This window comes from Cygnus olor, chromosome 11 (genome assembly GCF_009769625.2).
Source record: "Cygnus olor isolate bCygOlo1 chromosome 11, bCygOlo1.pri.v2, whole genome shotgun sequence".
Classification (NCBI taxonomy): Eukaryota; Metazoa; Chordata; class Aves; order Anseriformes; family Anatidae; genus Cygnus; species Cygnus olor.
Window position 1 is genome coordinate 7198977 of NC_049179.1, and position 16024 is coordinate 7215000.

General features: G+C 40.2%; 1 protein-coding gene across 1 annotated transcript in view; it reads left to right on the forward strand.

The window, feature by feature from the left end:
• TLN2 (talin 2) overlaps positions 1-16024 on the forward strand; it is a 178082-nt gene that overhangs the window by 115397 nt on the left and 46661 nt on the right. The window contains exons 33-43 of the mRNA XM_040569529.1: positions 4010-4103; positions 5871-5960; positions 7135-7257; positions 8499-8642; positions 8825-8986; positions 10073-10213; positions 11360-11541; positions 12675-12807; positions 14219-14320; positions 14418-14588; positions 15670-15816. Of these exons, the coding sequence (XP_040425463.1) occupies positions 4010-4103; positions 5871-5960; positions 7135-7257; positions 8499-8642; positions 8825-8986; positions 10073-10213; positions 11360-11541; positions 12675-12807; positions 14219-14320; positions 14418-14588; positions 15670-15816 (1489 nt within the window). The remainder of the gene's footprint in view (positions 1-4009; positions 4104-5870; positions 5961-7134; positions 7258-8498; positions 8643-8824; positions 8987-10072; positions 10214-11359; positions 11542-12674; positions 12808-14218; positions 14321-14417; positions 14589-15669; positions 15817-16024) is intronic.

A 16024-nucleotide genomic window follows, 5' to 3' on the forward strand; every position in this document is an offset into this window, starting at 1 on the left:
TGGATAATCACCTCTTGTTCATTTTCCCAAACTTTTCATGTTTTTTTCTCAAGTGAACTCATTTATGTCTTTAAATTGAATGTTCAACTATCAAACTAGAAGGGGACTGCTGAAGGACAGCTAGGCACTCAGACCTAGAAATGTCAATATTATAATGTGAAAGTCTGAAATAAAGTTCAGATGTTACTCTCAATACTGTCTTCCAAAATGTTTACTCCCACAAAGATTAGCCTGGAGAGCAAGTGAGTAATTTAAGACTTACTTCTTTGAGGATAACGCAGTTGATGTTTGACCTGGACCCTGGAATCATCACTCCTTTAATGTCAAATAACTTGATTAAAAAAAGTAAAATCCACTCTTAATAAAGGACTACTTAAATAAGTAAGGTATGCTACTTTTTGTTGTGTTCTTGACAAAAATACTCTGACATTTACCTTGTCTCCCCAGAAATATCTAGACTTGTAGAGAAGTTGTAGGTAATCAAAGGTACACTGAATACAAATGAAGGAGTCGCATGTGTTTGTGTTACTGCCACAGCACCAGACTGCTATGGATTTCTGCTTTAGACTTGGAACATTGCTGTTTCTTTAGAGTGTAGAGCAAGTTAATATCTCCAGTGAAAGCCAGTTGGTTGGTTGTTTCTTCCAGGCTGGTATTCTCTCTGTAGAAACATTTAATAAAAAGGGAGAAACAAGCAGCGTATAAAGTATAGAGTCATCAGAGATGGTCTGTTTTGCCATGGTGTTTGTGTGAAGGCATGTCAGCATGACTAAGACTGTGCACAGACATTAGATAGCAACAAAAAGTAAATATTTCATCAATTCTAGGTTTGTGTTTGAGACACAAGGGACCATCATATTTCCCTTCTTTAATCTTCTGTGGCTTTGCAAATGCAGTAGTTGTGACAAACTTGCCAGGGCTCCGTTCACTTTGCTGCTATGGTGTGGTCAGGTCAAATATTTCTACTTTATCTTCTCTGAGGAAATGAGGAAAAAAAAAAGGCACAACTTCTTTGCTTCTCACTGGCTTACCTTCTAATTTTTTCTCTCATCTTTTATCGTGCTATGATTCATCTTGTATTTTCTTTCTGTGGTGTATAGTATTAATGTTAGTGAGACCATACTGCATCCTCTACAAAGCAAACTATGAGTCTGCCATCAAGTTTTTTCTTTAATCTTTGATATTCTTCAAGTCAACTCATCTCCCTTAGGTTACAATCAACAGAGAATGAAATATTTGTACACGAAGTTTCTCTGGGAGTTAACAGAACCATTCTTTTTTGTCATCTGCTTATATGTCTGAATGCAATGAAGTTTTTCCGATTTGTAGAAATCACTGTGACATTCAAGAGGTTTTAAGAAAGAATCCATTGTATTGATGGTATGTTGGTCAAGCCTGGAAAAATGACTCCACAAGGACACCAAAGCGTACCAAAAAGGGTAGGTTTCTCAATTAAACAAATAGATATAGAGCAGTTCCAGCTGGAAGGGACCAGCAAATATCACTGAGTTGAACTGTCAGGCTATTTTGGGGGTGACTCAAAGTTAACACACATCATTAAGAACTCTATCCAAATGCCTCTTAAGCATGGGCTATCAACCACCTCTTTAGGAAGCTTGTTCCAGTGTCTGTTCTCTTGGTAAATAAGTTCTTCCTACCTAAAGTTCTTCTTCTGGTTTGAGCCTCCACTGATACAGCTTTGAGCCATTCCCATGCATCCTGTCATTAGTTACTAGGGAAAAAGGATGAGCACTTCCCTCTCTACTTCCCCTCCTCGGGAAGCTGTAGAGAACAAGTTTACCCTTCAACCTCCTTTGTTTCATTTCTTGTTGCCCTGAAATATAATATGTCAGTTTTATTTTTAAAGTAGGTCCTCTTTCCTTTTGTAACAGTATGATAGCATCCATTTAGGTAATCATGCTATTGAAGTTGTCAGTCATTTTTATCCAGTGCCAGTATTCTAAAGAGAAAACTATCCATACACCATGTAGTTTTTTCAAGGTCAGAGGAAAGCATGTTCTCCATGCACTCTTCCTTCACCCTTTTTCTAATTTGCCATGAGATACAACGCGAACTTGCATTCCCCTATGTCACAATGTAAGTCAAGGTTTTGCAAGTTGCCTAGCATGCCTAGCTATAGAAAATGATTTTTGACTAGTAACAATGAAAGGCAGACTTGTTCCTCCTTCTGCAAAGCCTCTTCTAGAAGCTGCTTCCCTGACTAATTAGCCACTAGTCTGGTGTGTTGCTAGGGATAATGAATATTGCAGTGGAAGCACAAATAGTGACTAGATGGTATGTCAGACACAGGCTGTGTTCAACAGCACAAGCACTGTGAACTCTTGGAGAAACTCAATGCAATGAATACCTTGATCTCTGCTGATTTTAACTTAAGTGAGATATGTTGACTCAAAATATCAATGATCAGCTAAAGAAAAAAGATAACTGACTTTATATAGCAGGACCACGTGTGTGTGTGTGTGTGTAATACAATATGTCAGGATGGAAGACTGCTAGCAAAAGGTGTAGTACTCCTCTACATGTAAACATTCTGGACATAATGGCCACTTGTTTCTGTGTATTTTAAGATGTCTGGGGTGCTATTTCAGAAATTCTTCAGCTAATATCAGACCAGGAAAAGATATTGGTAATGTCATAAATGCCTTTTAGCAACTGAGTTATGTCATTGTGCTAGTGTAGTGGGTTGACTTCGGCTGGCTGCCTCATGCCCAGACAGCTGCTCTCTCACACCCCTCCTCAACAGAAGAAAATAACATGAAAAAGCTCATGGGTTGACATGAGGAGACTGTGATTACAATCACAGTTTAAAAAAAAAAAAAAAACACTTTAGAAAAATGTATAGCCAATTAAAGTATAGATGGTGAGAAACAAAGACCAGTTTAAACCATCTTCCCCTCAGCCCTACTCCATTTTTTTCTAGACTCAATTTCACTCAATTTCTGACTACTGTGCCTCCTTCTCTGCCCCGAGCAGTACAGGGGGTTGGGGAATGGGGGTGTTGCAGTTGGTCTATGACAGCTCCTCTGCTGCTCCTTCCTCCTCACATTTTCCCCTGCTACAGTGTGGGTTCTTGGAATGGGCTGCGGTCCTTTACAAACTACTGTAGCATGGGTTCTCTCTGCAAACCACAGTCCTTCAGAATAAACCTGCCCCAGCATGGGTTCTCCATGAAGCACAGTTCCTATCAGGACCAGCTGCTCCAGAGTGTGTCCTTCACAGACTGGTTGTGACAGGATAAACCTGTTCCACTGTGGGACCTCCATGGGCCTGCAGTTCCTGGAGGGAGACCCTGTTCCATTGTGGGCTCTCCACAGGCTGTAGTTTCCTTCAGGGAATGTCCACTTGCTGCATTGTCGGATATCTGCTCCGGCATGGTCTCTCCCGCAGGCTGCAGAGGAACCTCTGCTCCAGCATCTTCCCATCCTTCTTCTGGCACTGGTGTTTGCAGGGTTGTTGCACTTTTCTCTCCTAGCCTTCACTGCCATGTGGTGAGGAGTCCACGTGCCCTTTCTGAACTGTGCATTCCCAGAGGCACCTCCAGCTTGTTTGCTGGGCTCAGCTGTGTCCTGTAGTAGGTCCATGGTGGAGTCAGCTGGAACCAGCTGCACTCAGCACAGGGCAGCCCCTGGCCTTGAACTCAGAGGCCGCCCCTGCAGCCCTCCCCACCAAGACCTTGCCATGCACACCTAACGCACGTCACTGTGAAATAAAGCTGTTGCCTCTGGACTAACTTCTTAATTGTTTGCAGTTGTCTCTGATGTTGATCACTGTTAAATGCTTTAATTTTTTTCTGATTCTAGGAAGCTTATTAAGGAAAGGGTCTTTAGGCCAATTACTTTACAGCAGAGTTATTCCTGAAACAGTGGAAGGAAAAGTAATAGAACATCAAAGCTTGAAAACTTGGTAGTATGCACTTAGTGAAACAGAAGCTTTAACTCAATGAATAGTTCAAGTTAAAAATGTACCTTGTTTCTTCTACTTTCCCTAGAGCTGTGACTGAGAGTATAAACCAGCTCATCACACTGTGCACCCAGCAAGCTCCTGGGCAGAAGGAATGTGACAATGCACTCAGAGAACTGGAGGTATTACTGCATTCCAGAAAGCTCTTCTGAAGAGCACTGGGACCAAAATGTTTGATTTTCCTTTGTCTTTGATTAGCTTCTGTCACTGTCTTCTCACTTAGATATATGGCAGGGGTTTTAATTGCATACCAGGTAAGCACAGAACCTCTCTGAACATCTTGTAGTTTTGGCCAGAGTGAAATTTGCCCTACTGTCCCCTTCTCTTCCTTGCTCCCCATAAAGTACAGTTCAGTCATTATTATTCATAATTACTGTGTATTAAAAAGGAGTCTCAGTGGGCTGGACATCCCCAGTGCCAGCAGTGTACTGAAGGGAGTTGTAATTCCTTGATTTTCTGTTCTTAGAAGGTTGTTATTTATGGTGTTACTTAAACACTTAGTGTGTTTCAGCCAGGACTTTGTTAGGATGCTCTGTAGTCTTTCCCAGAGATTCTGGACGACCATGTTTTGGGAGGACCTTCCTGTATGGCCTCCGGAGAGACAGCTAAACTTTCACAGTATTTCAACTGAAAGGGTTATAGAATATACAAAGATGTTATAATAATAGCAAATACATGTTAGCTGTTAGTATGAAGTTGTGCTGGCTTGTGTTCTGCTGTTGTTTCTTTATATTGTGAGGACTTCTGTCTCCATAGTAGTAAAAACATTGCAGGAACATGGCTTATTTTACAAGGGTGTTATTTAAGGATCAAGCATAACAATGAGGAATTGCTGCAGTTGCTGTGAGAACTGGGAAAGAGATGGGAAGACACTGGAAACTGTGTTCTAAATACAACCTTTTCCTCACATCACATTGTTCTCACAGTTTCTTAATTGCTGTAAGGATGTAAAGATTAAAAAAAAAAGCCTTTACAAATACTGTAGGTATGCCTTAATGTTAGGAGTTTATTTCTGTAGCAAGTCTAATAGTTTACGTTCATGCCCAGACTTCCTTCAGGTGCAAGGCAAAGGTCAGATAAAGATACTAGTATCTTTCTGTACTTACCTAGTTTTTCTTCAGAAAGTTGAACTCTTTTCTGCCTGATATTTAGTGAGGTGGTTCTTCCAAACTTGTAAAAAGGCACCTTACAAATATTTTAAGCATAAGAGAATTATTGTCTACAGTATTTTGCAGCTTTTTACAAGTTTCTTCATCTAAATGCATTAAATCTTCTAAATGAATATCTGATGAACTTCTTCATTTCCAGGAATCAGTTTCACCTCAGAAAAATTAAATCCCATTTGTGCTTGTAGTTTTGTATGGCTTGTAGGGAGCTATATTGGTGGGTTCTGTTGACAGTAGGAGGAAGCAGGCAGATGGTTACTAGCATTTAGTTTGGTAGCCCTTTTTATCTCTAGACAGTACTTAAATGGTATCTTGTTCTCCTATCACTTAGTCTTTTAATTCCAGTTATAAAATGTTAAAATATTACTGAAAACATGTTAGACTACTCAGAACTGATGCAAAAACAGGTTGCCTCATGTGAGCCAAGCATTACTAACTGACCGTAGGCCAGCCATAACAAATGCAGGGTAAACCACATTAACCTATACTTCCAACAGATGGGTAGTGCAGAAATGAATAGTTACTGTAGTTCAGTTGATGTGGGGTAGCATTTAATGTGTAGTCCATATATCTGTATGTGAACCCTCAGTGACTGTAGTTTTCTGTGCTGGCTGGAGACAGTTACAACTACATTGGGGTAAGCAGAACAGTTGTGATAGTGTACATTTTTCTCAGCTCAGTCTTTGGCTCTGTCAGTAAGCCAAGTTTCTTTCCTTCTTTCAGACAGTTAAGGGAATGCTGGATAACCCCAATGAGCCTGTGAGCGACCTCTCATATTTTGATTGCATTGAGGGTGTAATGGAAAACTCAAAGGTAACTTCCTTTTGCTACCTCTCTGCCAATTGTGAAGTACATTTTGGTTGTCATAGATTTCCACATGTATATCAAACATGTTAGAAACACAGCACAGTATTTCTAAAGTGTGTGTTGCATTCCTTGGTAAAATTTAGCCTGAGATCAGTCTCTTAGAGGTCAGTGCATTTTTTTGGTCACTTTGAAGTCTTTTTTTTTGTTTTTGCCTTGGTAATATTTTTTATTATGTGACTGGCATGCAATGCTGGTTAAGCTTTCGCCTCTCCCCCTTCTCCTCTGGTTTATTAGACAATTTACAGGATGTCTATCATGCATGATGATATGTTTTGACTGCAGCTATGTTAGAAATGCCGAAGTGTAAATGGGAGCCTTGGCAATGAAATACCATGGTGTTGTTCTGTGTGAAACAGCTTAGTGAAATGTCTGAGCAGTCCAGATATTCTAGCACACAAGAAGATCTGTATGAAATCTCTGAAATTCTTTTTGAGCATACCATGTCATACATCTTGCTTTGAAGCTCTGCTTTGGTGTCCTTATTACTTGATGTGTTGGGATTGTCTCAAATTCTTTGCTCTCTAAAAGAAAAACAGAATGCTTAAGGGGTTGAGAATGTGCATGTCATCTTGTTCTAGTGCTCTACTGTAGTCAGACCTTACTTTGAATTTTAAAAAGAACATAAACTGAATTTTGTGAGAGATGCTTTGAGAGTTAATGTGCATTCTGATATCTGGATGGTTTCAGCAGATTAGATACAACTTGATCTCCAGTGAACTTCAGTGAGTTTGGGGGCAAAGAAGATCCAGGATGTATGAAAGCAGTTTCTGGTTTGGTTGCCATGTTCTGAAATCCATGAAACATACCTAGAGCCAGGCTACCTGTGACAAATACTGTATGGTAGAAAAAGTAATGCGTGTTATTTCTGTACCCTCATAGTCAATTGAGCTATAATAGTGTTAGTTCTTGGCCCTGTAAATCCAGTGCTGATCTGTATGTCTTATCCCTCATGCCACACAAAGGAATGTGCTCAAATCTACGAGCTTGTTAACTAGCTAAAATTTCTGGAAGCCAGGTCAAGCACTTTCGTGAGCCTGAACAGGTTCATGGCCAGAAATCACTTGCCTTTTACTGGTAGGGAAGCATATTGGAAGTTTACGTTGTTTTTTTAATTTCCAAGGTTCTTGGAGAATCAATGGCAGGCATTTCCCAGAATGCAAAAACCGGGGATCTTTTAGTCTTTGGAGAATGTGTTGGAGTTGCATCCAAGGCTCTTTGTGGCCTCACAGAGGCAGCAGCTCAGGTAAGCTATTGAAGTCTGTGAAGCAAATGTATGTATTTTTTAAAAAAATCTTAACGTTATACATGTGTAATTCTGAGATTTTTTTCATTTTGGCCAAATAATGACCTTGTACTATGCAGCGCGCTCTGTGTAGGATACACATAAATTGTGAATATGCGGCTGTATGTTGCAGGAGTAACAGAGTACAATAACATGCAAATTTTTATAAAGAAAGGAAGTGACGTCAAGAAGGTAAGTTTTCCTGAGGATAAAGCAAATGTCAAAGCTGCAGTCTATAGAATACATGTTTGCAGCTCATATTACATCATAGAGAAGCACACAAAATCAAGCTGCAGTAAAAATAAATGATACAGCTTTGTTTTAGTTCACACTCCTAATTTGAGACTGCGTTTCAGATAATAAGCAATCTGCCTTCTAGCTCTTTACTTTCTCAATAACCAAATATTTTAAGCTATCACAACAATTAGAGTCAAGACAAGGTCACTGTGGTTTGATCTGGTAACTGGTTGACTTGTACTCATGAGATTCTCTCAGTTGTGCTTCAAACCCATACAGCCTTTTCCGTGAAGCATCTGGCTGTGGAAGATTATACTTTGCATCTGGAAACTGCTTTTTGATTTCCCCAGTACAGAATCTCATTCTGAACTTAATCTTCTCCAAATCTAACCCTGGGTTGCCTTACCAGCATGTGGAGCTGACAAATACTGTATCTGTAATGGAAATTCATCAAGCAGTCTTCCAACACTGTTTTGCCAGTCCAGACAAAAGGTCTTTGTTCAGAGGCATGAAACAATCTTATATTGAGGAAGAAAGAAAATAAGTTTGGCCAGAAGACGCATATTACCTGCAGATATGATGGTCTCACTGAAGCTCAAGACGCTCACCTGCAGATGTGATGGTCAGCTACTTAGTAGTAGTAGTCCATTTGCTGTGGTGATCTGACGTCAGTAAGGAGGGGTTGGGAGAGGCGTTTGCTTTACAGGAAGACTAGTTGTCTAAGCAAACGGGATGATTTTGTTTTGGCTAATTAAATTTCAGAAGTGCAATGGCTGAGGTGTCTTGGTTTCAGAGGTTTGTGGAGATGTATTACTAAAAATAATGTTACTAATACTTTACAGTATGATTTCTGGATGATCGCTGACTACCAAATGCAATGACATTTGGCAAGCTTATCAGAAAAGAAACAAGGTGGATTTAGCAATGTTTCATCGTTTTTCTTTTCTTTCTTTTTCCATTTCTAGGCTGCTTACTTGGTTGGCATTTCAGATCCCAACAGTCAGGCAGGTCAGCAGGGTCTTGTTGACCCAATTCAGTTTGCCAGAGCCAATCAAGCGATCCAGATGGCTTGCCAGAACTTAGTTGATCCAGCAAGCAGCCCATCACAGGTAACTGAAGGATTGCATTGAGCCTAGCATTGCTAGGACACATGACTTCAATTTGTGACCAAGCAAAGGAGTTATGTTTTAAAATTGTTGCCTGGCTTTGACCACAACTTTGCAGAGCTAGAATGTAGTAACTGTCCTGGTGCTCTGACAGTCTCCTTATTCTGTGCTGTCTGTTTTTCCAGGTATTGTCAGCTGCCACAATTGTGGCCAAACATACTTCTGCTCTGTGCAATGCCTGTCGCATTGCTTCATCAAAGACAGCAAATCCTGTTGCCAAGAGACACTTTGTGCAGTCTGCCAAGGAAGTTGCAAACAGCACAGCTAACCTGGTTAAGACTATCAAGGTACACGTGCTGCTTAATCATGCTGCATTTTTCCCCCTGAATCAGAACAGTGGTTTTGCTTAAACTTCTGTGATATGTATGCTTTAAGAAATTATTAATTACATTTTTGAGGGTCTGGCCTGCAAAATATGACCAGTGGTATAACTGTGCCATAGTCAAAATAGATCTAGACGATGTTAATGTTAGAAAAGGCGGCTGGCTCATTCACTATGAGATGTGATGCCTCTCTATTGATATACTGAATGAGCTTGCACCATCAGAATAGTCTGTGAACAAGTGAATGTGAAGGTTTTTAATGGTGTTAAATTACTCGATATCCAGAGCCTTTTGGAGGTATTTGACAGCTTTATCATTAATTAAACAAACAAAAAGTAAAATAATAGTAGTACTTGGAACCGAACAGAAGCAGTTTATGTTGCTGCTGTTTAATAGTCTTTTGTTAATGGTAATATTGTGTTTTGCAGATAGTTGCCTGCGTTTTGGCAGGGAGTAGCTTCACTTTTTATAAGCAAAAATAATACTTGTTAAGGCATAGAGGACTAATGAATCTTAGTCCTTCCTCTGGAAGCCATTAACTGATACACTACTGAAATTCTTATAAAAATACCTATCTTCTTAAGACTGGAAAGTTACACAGAAGGTCCTTCATTTTGAAATATTTCTGTGGGATTATGAAAGAGGTTAGTTCATTCATGTGAAAATGAGAGCAATAAATTCATAGTTTGCTTTAAAAAAGAAAAGCTGTACGAGAGTACTAACTTGTTAGCCATTTCTACCTGTTGGAGCATGAGATGTACTGAGACATGATTTATGAGAGTCATATGAGTGCAATGATTTAAAGCATTTATTCAGTCTTGTGAAGTAAAGCAGCTGTGTCAAGTTTAGGGTCAATAATCAGCTAAGTTTGGAAAAAAAAAAAAAAGTTTAAAGAATCACATTCTTTGCCTCAGTTTTGTTTCTGGAAGAAGTTTCAGTTTTCAGATGTCATAAACACAACAGTTTAAACCTGAGAGGAATTAAACCATCTTCATTCAATTTCACAAGGAAACCGTTTCACATAGACCTCAATCGTGATTTAATTTCCAGGCCCTGGATGGTGATTTCTCTGAAGAGAATCGCAACAAGTGCAGAATTGCTACTGCACCTTTGATAGAGGCTGTGGAAAATCTGACAGCGTTTGCTTCAAATCCAGAATTTGTCAGCATACCAGCACAGATCAGCACTGAGGTAGGCAGGATTTTGCACTTCAGTCCTGAAAAAGTTGAAAACGTTGAATTAATCCTCTGGTGGGAGACATGAAGCGGGTGTAGAGACTTGGCCATGGAATGTGGCTGTGCTCCTGAGTGTTCATAAGACATTCTGCAGTCTTTCACTTATCCTCTGATCTTGACTTTTCCACCAGTAAGATAATACTAGTTATGCTCCAGCAAGCACTGGCAATCTCCTGTTAGTAAAGTTATATGGTACAAGTGACTTGCTTATCTCGTTAGCTGGATTCTTGCATGTGATAAAGTAATAAATAAATCTCCCTTTTTCCCTCAAGAACAGCTTTAACACACACAGTCTAATTCGTCCTGAAAAGGACTGAATGGATGTCACTGTGCTTTCTCCCCTCCAAACATGATGCAGAGTTACGATGACGAGAAGTTTCTTTGCAAAGAATAACTTTTCACAGGTCATCTGTATTTTTCCCCAGTTTTGTTGTCAATCCGTGTAACTACAACAGATTAGTATTTAAAGTAACTAATAAAAGTTTAAGGGGGGGGAAAAGTCCATCTAGCTTCATAAAAGCTTAGAAGTGTCGAGGTCAAGTATTGTTACTGCCTTTACAACTGCTGCTTCCTGCTTTTGGCAACCTCAGTTCTAGCTGGCAATATTAGATGATGCAGTAGCTGTTGCATCTTCAAAATTGTGGGGCTGTAACTGAAATCTAAGCCTGCCTCCCAGGTCTGTGGTCCTTGGGTTTACCAGGTTACTGGAGTTAAAATAGATATGGAAATGATGATCCAGTAAGTGTTGTAGTCAGAGTAATTCCTTTGAAAAGAGCACACTTGCTTGGTTCTTAAACTTTTTGTGACAAAAGGTTTGTTAAATCTGTAGTTCACAAGTGTCTATTTTGTCCTGTTTATCAGCCAGATGGTGCCTTTACAAACTTATACACTGTTTTCTGAATTATGTTACAGAGAAAACAATTAAACGGCAGTGACTTTACTACAATTTGCATATTGCTTATTAGTAAATATTGTAGTACTATACAAGAAACAATAATGTCATTTCACTGCTTTTAATTAAAACTATTTTTAGTAGCAGAATGCGTGTACAAACTCAAATAGTGATATAAATGTTCTTTATCTTGCACCTTTCTGACCACAGGGATCACGGGCACAGGAGCCAATTTTAATTTCTGCTAAAACGATGTTGGAGAGCTCATCTTTGTTGATCAAGACTGCTCGTTCTTTAGCTATCAATCCAAAAGACCCCCCTACGTGGTCTGTACTAGCTGGTCATTCCCATACTGTCTCAGATTCTATTAAGAGTCTTATCACCTCTATCAGGTATGTCTTCTGTAGTAAGTACATTTGTGTCCAGATCCATGCTAATTCAGCTGTTCCAATAAAGGGAAAATAAACTAACACTGTACAGCCCATGGTGCTGTGGTATGCTTCGCTAATGGAAATTACTTGTTCTGCGATGCATGAGATCTCTCCAGTCATGCTGGCTGTTTAATCGTAACTGATGACTGCAGCACTGTGCAGCATGGGGTTGATATTTTGTTTCTATTCTGTTCTCCTTCTCCAGTTCCAGCTCTGATTCAGTGTAAATCAAATGTAAGAGGAAATGCTGTGGAGTAACAAATTTAGCTAGTATTATTTCCATCCAGACTGCTTACCTACATGGGCTGTGTGGAAAACTGTAGTTTTTGTGGGCAGGTCAGATAGTAAATAAATTCTCTTCTGTCTATTCTTTACTATAGTCTTTTTGGTTTAGTTGTAAGAATGTCATTACCAAGTGTGAACGTCTTTTAATATTTGAACTAAACCTTTCTATCCATTTATTGCAGACAAATTTTGAACTCATTAGGAGTGTACTCTGTCCTCAACCTCTCAATATCATGCAAAATTGCACGAACGTAGTGCACTAGGGAGTGTTACAGTTGAATTATTTTCTGGTAATGATTATACTGATATAGCAAACTGCACATCAGGACAAAGTACTTCAAAACTAATTTTCATTAAGAGATACTTGGGACTGAGTTTAAAAGATAATGACCAAGGAATTATTTTCTGAGACAGTTGCACAGTGCAGAAATAGGAATATTTTTTCCATTTGCCTGTTTCCAAGTGTCTGTTGCATTTTCACGTTGACCTGATTGGGCTAATCCTCTGATCATAGTGAGGAGGTTGAGCTTTCCCTTCTCTTCTGAGGCAACTCACTTATTTCTATGTAACGAGGAATATTTCCTTCCATGCTCCATTGTGTCTCCAGCCCTTGTACTGATTTTTGCAAAGTGTTTGGAGTACTTGGTACATAAATCAAATCTTGTCAGTGCCACAAAGCTCACTTAGGTCCTTGTTGTCCTCCTCCCATGTGCTTTATGTATCATCAGTTAATGAAGTGTGCTGGTGTGCGTTCATGGTAGAGCCTGCCTCCTTCCCATCGTGCTCAAATTACTATTGCTGTCTTTCAGGGATAAGGCCCCAGGCCAGCGCGAATGTGATTACTCTATTGATGGGATCAACAGGTGCATCAGAGACATTGAGCAGGCCTCACTTGCAGCTGTCAGTCAGAGTCTGGCCACCAGAGATGACATATCAGTGGAGGTAAGGGAGATGGCACAGTAACAGAGGAGCACTGAACAGCCTCGCTCACCCTGCTTCTTTCCTTTGCATTTGAACATATAAAGCTGAGCACTCAGCAGAATCTATGCCTGAGCGAAGGATTTTTCTTAGTAGAATATTTCTAGGTAAAATCACATGCTAGCTGAAGTGCTTTGCTTCTGGGAAGGTAACAGAATCACCAGTACTGGTGAAAGTAGTTATTTTTAAGAACCACCTGTGTATTGTTTTCGTTTCCATTGGTGATACGAGTGCTAGTTAATGTTTCTATGGTGTCTGGCTTTGTGGAAGTCAGGATGTTTATGAAATGAATCTATTGCTAGAAGTGCAGTGATTTAAATTTCAATGTCCTTCTTATTAATGTGTGTTTTGTCATTAAGTAACTGAATTCCTTAACCAATGTTGATATGTTCTCATTGAAAAGATTTTTCCCCCCAAGGTGTCGTATTGTACTGTTGCTTCCTGAAATTACATCTGTTTGTGTTTTCCAGTGGTCTTTTTGGGCTGTAATGCTGCATACTAGAAACCTTTCAGACTAAATGAAGCTGTATAAAATAAGCTATTACAGGAAATATTTCATAGGTATATTTTTAATTGAAATAATCAAGTCATCTCAGCTGTCATTTTGAATGGAAATAGTACTTAAAATAGCAAGTTAATTACAAAGTAACATGGAAATATAACTAAATGGAAGAATAGTATTTTTCTCTTGCCTTGCATGAGAATGAGCTAAATCCTGACTGCCAAGACACGATCCGCCTTTGAAACTTTGAAAGCCAGTGTTTGTCTTAGGGAGCCCACTAGTATGTGCTTAGAATTCTGTCCCACAGAGTGTATTCGGGGATCAGTCCACATCTCTGAGATGTCATCTTTGTCTTTCACTACTGATGAATTTCAGCTGTTGGTTTCAAAGTCTACAGCAGAGCTCTTGTGCTGTATTGTTTGCTTTGAAAAATGTCTCCATATTTAAATGGGAGCTCCTGCTGTTTTTTCCTGATTACTGCAGCAATATTAACCCTTTGCAGGGCAAGAATAGGTGTTTTATTTGTTTGCTTTGTTTGTTTGGGGGTGGGGGGTGTCACATTGCAATGATAAATGGCAGATGTTTTGCTACTATCAGCTGGAGTAGGAGGCAGCCATCTTTCCCTTCCCTCCCTAGATCTGCCATAGCAATCTAAAGAGCAGCAGGGCTTATCTCAGTGTTTTCATATTTTGAAGGATAAAGGAGAAGAAATGATCATGGAAATCAAATGGACAGCGTGGATTTTTGTGTCGTGGTGTAGTTGGTCATTTAACAGTTGGAAATATTTCAGTTGGTCAGTCTGATTGTTATGGTACAGTATGACTTGATAAGTGAACAACTGTAACAGTAACTGACAACTTCTCTTTGTATTAGGCTCTACAGGAGCAGCTAACATCAGTTGTTCAGGAAATTGGCCACCTAATTGATCCCATAGCTACCGCAGCACGGGGAGAAGCAGCTCAGCTTGGGCACAAGGTACAGTCCTACATTTTATAAATGTATGTTAGTTAAAGAGTACCATTCTTCATCTTAGTTCTGAAACGGAGTTAAAAGATTATTTCGGCTTTCCCAGGTTACACAGCTGGCAAGTTACTTTGAACCCCTGGTTTTAGCTGCAGTTGGTGTGGCATCCAAAACTCTAGATCATCAGCAACAGATGACGGTGTTGGACCAGAGCAAGACACTTGCAGAATCTGCCTTACAGATGTTGTACGCAGCTAAAGAAGGAGGAGGAAATCCCAAGGTATAGTCACTGTGCATAACAAGCAAATCACGAGAGGAAGAAGGGTGAAATGCATCCTGCAGTGATGCAGCCAAAGAAGTGTGCACGACAAGGTGAAATTGTCAATAAGTTGGTGCTGTAATACTAGTATGGAGACATAGGCTGTGGTACAGTCATTGATGGTAGGGATGTTAAAAATGGGGTTTGGAATACACTTGGACAGAGACGGGATAAATGAGAAGATCTGCCCACCAAGTGCTTTGAAGCAAGTGTGCACCCTCTCACTAAGGGTCAGGCACAGTGTGCCCTGTGTCTTGAGGCACATGTGCACCTGCTCAGTAAGGGGTGGGCACAGCACATTTACTGTATTAGGGTTGTGCGCAGCAGGCAGGTGTCCTTGAGATGGGTGTGTGCACCTACTCTGTAAGGGGCATGTGAAGAGTGTCCGATGTCTTTAGGCATACATGTGCCTGAATTGTAAGGGCCACATATGCCTGCTTTATTGGGGGCAGACAGTGGGCATGCTGCACCCACCCCTTCCGAAGTGGGTGCAGCCCATGACTCCAAGACAATGGGTGCATTGCACATGCCTCTGTTAGAGTGGGTGCAGCACACCACCTCCAGGGCACTGTGTATGCCCCTAATAGAGTGGGTGTGCGCACTGTGCCTCAAGAGACTAGGCGCTCAGCGCATGACTCTAATACAGCAGGCTCAGCAGGTGCCTCCAAGATACAGGGAGCACTGCGTGCAGTCCCTTATAGAGCAGCCACACACAGTGTGCCTTATGATACTAATAAATTATACGCGCCTTAGGATACTTACAAATTAGGTGTAGTGTGTGTTTCCAAGACATATGGTATGTGCAGCCCACCTTTTATAAAGTGGGCACATTCCCCCAGTAGAGCATGTGTTTCCAAGACACCTGGTGTGATCAGTGCGACCCTTATACAACAGGTTCTACCAACTTATTTTATTAGAGAGTCTTTGTATTAAGATAAGATTTTCACCTATTTCAAGTTTTGTTTATTTTTAAATCATACAGGCTTTTTTGTTGTCTTTTTCTTACAGAATGTTGATTTTTATCCTGTTCTCTTTGTTTCAGGCATCGCATACACATGATGCAATCACTGAGGCAGCCCAACTGATGAAAGAGGCTGTGGATGATATCATGGTTACCTTAAATGAAGCTGCTAGTGAAGTAGGCATGGTTGGAGGCATGGTAGACTCGATAGCAGAGGCAATGAGCAAGGTGAGGAGAGAAGTGAAGAGCACCCTTTTTTCCCTGGCACTTAAAGCAGATCCACGATGTAGGGTTTTCGAGAAGTTACTGCTAATTCATCTCAGTGTTATGTGGTAACTGATATGCAACAACAGACAATTCAGTGGTTGTTTGACTTCACGATACGTGCTATTTTTCAAACTGAGATGTGGGATGGTGTTCACATTACTGAACTAGG